Here is a 7341-nt window from a genome sequence, read left to right on the forward strand (position 1 = left end):
TTTCCAAATCTTAGCTATTATAAATTGTGCTGCTATGAACATAGGGGTGCATATGTCCTTTCTGATTGGTGTTTCTGGTTTCTTGGGATACATTCCCAGAAGTGGGACTACTGGCATCTACTAGAAAAATAACTGAGATCCAATTTTTCTATAACTAGTGAATTTTTACTATGGTACCTATTCATAGCAGTGATTTTAAAAATTGAAGCTATGTGGTGCTTGTGTCTATCTGTATGTTCAAATGTGATTATTTGTTTTTTTTACGTCTGGAGAATATTGTCAAAATTAATTTGTAAAAGAGTTCTATTTAACTCCCTTAAAAAAAACTAAACATTTACATAAATGAAATTCTCAGAAATGTAATAGAAACTAGTACAAAAGAATTTCAAGTTTAAACAGCATTAAATATAACATTTTTATTCTACCTAAACTTATTAGAGGTCAAATAAGTTTGTTATCTCTGTTACAAAAATTTTAGTAAGAAAAATAACTCAGTATATTATTTGTATAAATGTGGATTAAAAAAAGGGGGGGCCCATACTAAACCTGACAAGTTCATAGGCATGGCAGCCCTATAAACCTGTTAATAAAAATATGCCAGTCAGAGAAAGATCATTATCAGATGATCTCACTCATATGTGCAATCTAGTGAACAAAATAAACTTATGGACAAAATATATCCAGAGACACAGCAGCATGGAATAGACTATGGTATCTCAGATGGAAGGCGTGGGTAGGTGGGTGGTTGGGAAGAGATCAACCAAAGAACTTGTATGCATATATGCATAACCCATGAACACAGACAATAGTGTTCTAAAGACCTGTGTCACAGAGTGGGTGTGGCCTAGAAGGGGTCAATGGGGGAAAAAAAGGACATATATGATACTTTCAACAATAATGTTAAAAAATAAAGAAAAAATAAAATAATGTAAAAAAAATGTTTTTATTTAAGCAGTGTTGTTATACTGTTGCAGAATTTACCATGCTACTGGAAAATACACGAGTACTGGAGATTCAGGAAAAAAACACTTTATTTAAAGCAGCGCTGCTGGCTCAGGAGAGTCAAAGATCCAAAGCCTGAACAACTTATACAATGAGATTATTCCTTATATATATTTCTAAATTCTTTGTTTCCTTACTTCCGGGCTTTTGTGGTGGGCTTTCATAACCCCTCCTGAGTCAGTTAGAATGGGGAAGTTAGATTGCATCTAAATGCCTGGCCTGGGTGGCACCAGCACCCCTCCTCGCCTCTGGCCAAGCTGCTAAATTCCCAACCCATGGCCCCTGCAAACTGGGAGCACCTAGGAAAACAGACTATTGCCTAAGAAAGGAGCAGTGAGTTAATTACAGGCTAATAAAAATGTGCACTAGAACACTGGTCACTGGCACAGATTCAGATTGCTAACCTTTCCCCCCTCCCAGGTTGCCCGCTATATTCCTCCTCAATACAATATTACATTTGTTATATTAATTCCTCATGTACAATGTAGTGAGTCAATATTTTTAGACCTTACAATATGATCACCTAAATAATACTGATCAAATATCATTGACTATATTCACCTTCTTGTTTTCACCCCTTCCCTTGTGGTAACCATCCCTTTGATCTCTAATTCTATGAGTCTGTTTTTGTTTTCTTTTGTTTGTCCATTTGTTTTGTTGTGTGTATTTTTTTAAAATTTTGTTTTATTGCTTAAAGTATTACAAAGAGTATTACATATGTCTCCTTTTTCCCCTCCTTGACCTTCCCCCTACTTATATGTGACAGCACAACATGGATGGATCTAGAGCAGGGGTGGGCAACCCCTGGCACGCGTGCCAAACATGGCACACCAGTAACTTTTGCTGGTACGGGAAACCCTCTCTTATAATCTTCCATTTACAATTTTTTTCTTAATATCGACTTTTTTATTTTTCAGATAAATTCAGTGTAGGTGCATCTTAGATAAATAAATAATTTTACATAACAAGTTATCTTAAAGACCATAGACATAGATTGACAAGAGAGGGGAAGAGCACTTTCAATAGTGTCGAAAACGAACTATTGAGGACTTGGAATGTCATTCCAGAACATTTTTTCTGTTTAAAAAACTTTGTTGCAACAGTACTCTCCAAGTTTTCATCCACATACGCTAGTGAATCTTTGTTCTCAGTGATGAATTTTGTTAAGTCTCATAATAGGAGTAGCCTGACGGATGAAAGTAGTAGCTCGTGCATATCTCTGAAGGTCACGAAACATAAATCTGATGTAAAATCTCTGTCATCAGTGATGCAGCAGCAAAAGTCCCACTGATAATATCAAACGGAGTCATAAAGTTTTCTGTCGGACTATCAGTGTACATGTATACATTAAAAAATAAATGTATTTTTCATCATCATATACTGTGTTTTTGTCGCTCAAATGAATTTTATTATTTCTTCAAGGTTCTTCACATACGTACACCTTAAGAGATATCAAGTAGGCGTAACATGTTCTCAAAAAATTAGGGTTGGCACACAGAAGAATTTTGAGTCAGAGATTTTGCTGGTTTTGGCATGCACTCACAAAAAGGTTGCCCACTCCTGATCTAGAGGGTATTATGCTAACTGAAGTAAGCCAGGGAGAAAAAGACATACTTTATGGTTATAACTATTAAAGTACACTTTCATTTTCTGTGACTTTTATGGCTTAAAGAAAATGTGTGCTTTCTTCATAGACACATTTTGTTTCTTTAATTACATTCCATTTTTCTTTAAGTGTTTCCATTTTTTATTTTCTGTGAAATTTATTTCAATATAATTTAATGCTAATTGTATAAAAGGATTTCAGCAATGTGTTTAGCGCACACACACACACACACACACACACACACACACACACAAAATCTCTCAAAGGTACAATTCACTGCAGGTTTCCTGTGCTAAAGATTTCTTACAATGAATGCAGGCTATGACTTAGTATCCTGAATCTTGCTTTATGTGTAATTATTTTGAACTAAGCCTTTTCACAGGACACCCAGCCTTACCATATCATCAAATCTTCAGAGCAAGCAGACCATGTTATGATCTTAGAGGCTGTGGGAAAAAACGAATGACAGTAGTAAACACAATTGTTTATTTAAAGAGATAAGGATAAAGCTTTTGTTTAGACTATAGTTTTTAGTCAGCTGCCAAGAAATAAAAAATAAAAAAAATTACACTCCGTCAATGTATGCACAGCAGCAATAATGACATGGTTCATAGTATCCATTTCTTGTCCCATCCATATCTGGTTTGGGCATCAGACTAATGCTGGCCTCAGAATAAATGTAGGTGTTTCCTTCTCTTTAATTTTTTGAATAATTTGAAAAGGATTGATGCTAATTGTTATTTAAATGTTTGGTAGAATTTGCCTGTGAATCCATCTGGTCCTGGGGTTTCTGTTTGCAGGAGGTTTTTGATTACTAAATATATCTCCACTATTTATTGACCTGTTCAGGTTTTCCATTTCTTCCTGGTTTAGCCTTGTAGATTGTATGTTTCTAAAAATGTATCTATTTCTTCTGCTATCTATTTTTGCATATAATTGTTTATAGTAGTGCCTATGATCCTATGTATATTTCTGTAATATCAGTTGTAATATCTCCTCTTTTATCTCCATTTTGTCTTCTCTATTTTATTATTTTTAATAGTGATTTCAAGAGTAAAATATTAATAATTTATTACTTTAAAGAGATTTTTGTATGTCTCTTTCTAATTTTTTCCTTACAATATTTTTTCCTTCACCATTTATCCTCCCTATATCTTATTCCACTGCCACTATCCCTTAACCCTCCTCCCCCGCAATCACCACCCTGTTGTTTGTCTCCATGAGTTCTTCCCCCTTTGGTTTTCTTTACAACTAGTCTAGGTAATGTTTTACTAAATGTGCTTATCTTTTTGAAAATATCTTCCTTGTTTTATTCATCTTTGCTATTGTTTTGTATGGTCTCTCATTTATTTCCATTCTGATCTTTATTATTTTCTTTTTTTGGCTAAATATGGGCTTAATTTTTTTAAGTTATTTGATGTGTTACATTAGGTTATTTATTTCAGTTCTTTTATATTTCATAACATATACATTCATCAGTATAAACCTCAGAACTGCTTGTGCAGCACCCAATATGTTTGGGTAACTCATGTTTCCATTTTGTTTTGTTTTGGGTTATTTAAAAATGTTTTATCATTTTATTTTTTCTTTGACCTAGTGGTTATTGAAAAGTATTTTTTTAATTTTCAAAATTTTTAATATACAGATCTTGTCACATAGAAACACACCTGAAACCTATATGACCATGTCAACCAATGTCCCCCCAATATATTTAATTTAAAAAAATTTTTGTAAATTTTCCATATTTCCTTTTGTGGTTGATTTCTATTTCATACATGGTACAATTTAAATATATTTTTAAATTTTTATTTTATTTTATTGTTGATAGTATTACAAATGTCCACAAATTTCCTCTCCACTATAGCTGCCTCCTCCCAGCCCCAGCCCCACCCCAGGCCTTTCCCACACTATTGTCTCTGTCCATTGGTTATGCATATCCTATATAATAAAGAGCTAATATGCAAATGGTCATCATGCCCTTGTGTCTTCACGTCCTCAAGCCGGGGTCAGGGGACCTGACTCCGTGGCCCCCACCCTGGTGCCGGGGCCAGGGGACCTGAGGCCATGCCTCCCCACCCCAGCACCAGGATCTGGAGACCTGAGGCTGGGCTGGGGGACCTGAGGCCACGCCCCTCACCTTGGCACTGGGGCTGGGGGATCTGAGGCCATGTCCCCCGCCCAGCGGGGCTGGATGAAGGACCTGAGGCTGTGCCCCCCACCCAGTGGGGCTTGACAGGGGACCTGAGGCTGCATCCCCCGCCTGGCAGGGCTTGATGGGGGTGGAGCTGGCTGGGTCTGGGTCTTGCTCGATTTCGAGGTGTGTGCGGGTGGGCGGGGACTTGACTCTGGGTCCCATAGCATGCCCCAGACTCTGACAGGATGGAGATTTTCATATACATTTTACTAATTTTCTTTCATCTCTGACACTTCTATTATAGAGAAAGGGCAAATAGCAATATTAAAATATTTCCTCTAATTAATTCCCTTTTCATGTGCACGAATTTTGTGCACTGGGCCACTAGTAGGTATATAAGTTGTTTGGTTAATCTCTTCCTGTCTCTCCCCTCTCCCTCTGAGATATATCATTCTGTTCCATGCTTCCATGCCTCTGGACCTATTTTGTTTGTAACTTTATTATGTTCATTAGATTTCACTTATAAGTAAGATCAAATGATTTGACTGGCTTATTTAACTCATAATAATAATTTCTAGATCCATCCATGATGTTTCAAATGGTAAGAAATCTATCTTTTCTATAGCTATATTGTATTCCATTGTGTAAATGTAGCACAGATTTTTTACTAACTCATCTACTCATGGGTACTTGGGCTGTTTCCACATCTTACCTATTGTAAATAATGCTGCCATGAACATAGGGGAGCATAGATTCTTTTTGATTGGGGTTTCTGGTTTCTCTGGATATATTACTAGAAGTGGCATCAGTGGGTCAAATGGCAGTTCCATTTTTAATCTTTTGGGTAAATTTCACACTGTTTTCCACAGTGGCTGCACCAGTCTGCATTTCCACAAGCAGTGCATTATTTTCTCTACATCATCGCCAGCACTGTTTTTTTTTTTGTTGTTGTTGTTGATTTATTGATGATAGCCATTCTGGCAGGTGTGAGGTGATAACTCATAATAGTTTTAATTTGCATCTCTTTGATGATTAGTGTTGTTGAGCATTTTTAAAAAAATATATTTTTATTTATTTCAGAGAAGAAGGCAGAGGGAGAGAGAAATAGAAACATCAATGATGATAGAGAATCATTGATCTGTTATGTCCTGCATGACCTCTATTGGGAATCAAGCCCACAACCCGGTCATGTACCCTGACTTCCTGGTTCATAGGTTGACACTCAACCATTGAGCCACACAGCCAGGCAAGCATTTTTTATGTGTCTATTGGCTGTATGTCCTCTTTGGAGAAATGCCTATTCAGGTTCTGTTCACATTTTAAAATTGGGTTCTTTGTTTTCCTTTTGTTGAGCTGTATAAGTTCTTTATGTATTTGGGAAATTAACTCCTTATCAGATGTATCATTGGTAAATATGTTCTCCCATACAGTGGATTCACTTATCATTTTGATGATGGCTTCTTTTGTGTTGCAGAATTTTGATGTAGTCCCATTTGTTTATTTTTTTCCTTTGTTTCTCTTGTCCTAGGCAATGTATCTTTGAAAATTCTGCTATGTGAGATGTCTGAGATTTTGATGTCTATGTTTTCTTCTAGGATTTTTATATTTTCGTGAGTTACATTTAAATATTTTATGCATTTGGAGTTTATTCTTGTGTATGGTGTAAGTTGGTGATCTAGTTTCATTTTTTTGTATGTAGCTGTCCAATTTTCCCAAAACCATTTATTGAAGAGACTGTCTTAACTTCATTGTATGTTCTTGCCTCTTTTGTTAAATATTAATTGAGCATAACGGTTGGGTCAATTTCTGGGGCCTCTGTTTTGTTCCATTGATATATATGCCTGTTCTTGTGCCAGTACCAGGCTGATTTGCTTAAAATGGCTTTGTAGTATAGATTGATATCCGGTATTGTGATCCCTCCATTTTTGTTCTTCTTTCTCAAGATTGCTGTAGATATGCAGGGTCACTTTTGGTTCCATGTAAACTTTTTGCATATTTGTGCTAGATCTGTGAAATACTCCATTGCTATTTTAATAAGAATTGCATTGAATCTATAGATTGCTTTGGGTAGTATGAACATTTTAGTGATGTCAATTCTTCCAATCCATGAACACGGTATATGTTTCCACTTGCTTGTATTTTTCTCTATTTCTTTTTCAATGGCCTGTAGTTTTCTAAGTATAAGTATTTTCCTTCTTGGCTCAGTTTATTCCCAGGTACCTTATTTTTTTCATAGTATTGGGAAATGGGATTATTTTTTAAATTTCTCTTTATGAGAGTTCACTATTGGTGTATAAATATGCCATTGATTTCTAGATGTTGATTTTGCATACTGCTAATTTTCTGAATTCATTTTAATTCTCTTGGTTTTATGGTGGAGTCTTTATGTTTTTCTAATTACAATAGCATGTATTCTGTGAATGACAATTTTATTTCTTCCTTTCCAATTTGGATGACATTGATTTTTTTTATTCTTGTCTGATCACTGTGGCTAGAACTTCCAGTACTATGTGGAATAGGAGTGATAAAGTGGGCTTCCCTGCCTTGTTCCTGCTTTTAAGGGAAACACTTTTAGTTTTTGATCATTGAGTATGATGTT

The 7341-nt window shown here is 35.7% G+C and overlaps 1 protein-coding gene across 1 annotated transcript in view; it reads left to right on the forward strand.

Annotated features, from left to right (window-relative positions):
• The first annotated feature begins 708 nt into the window (after positions 1–708).
• The window catches only part of LOC102248128 (60S acidic ribosomal protein P1), a 10500-nt gene continuing 3867 nt past the window's right edge, over positions 709–7341 (forward strand). The window contains exon 1 of the mRNA XM_014539497.1: positions 709–733. Coding sequence (XP_014394983.1) covers positions 709–733 — 25 coding nt within the window. The remainder of the gene's footprint in view (positions 734–7341) is intronic.

This window comes from Myotis brandtii, unplaced genomic scaffold, assembly GCF_000412655.1.
Source record: "Myotis brandtii unplaced genomic scaffold, ASM41265v1 scaffold219, whole genome shotgun sequence".
NCBI lineage: Eukaryota > Metazoa > Chordata > Mammalia > Chiroptera > Vespertilionidae > Myotis > Myotis brandtii.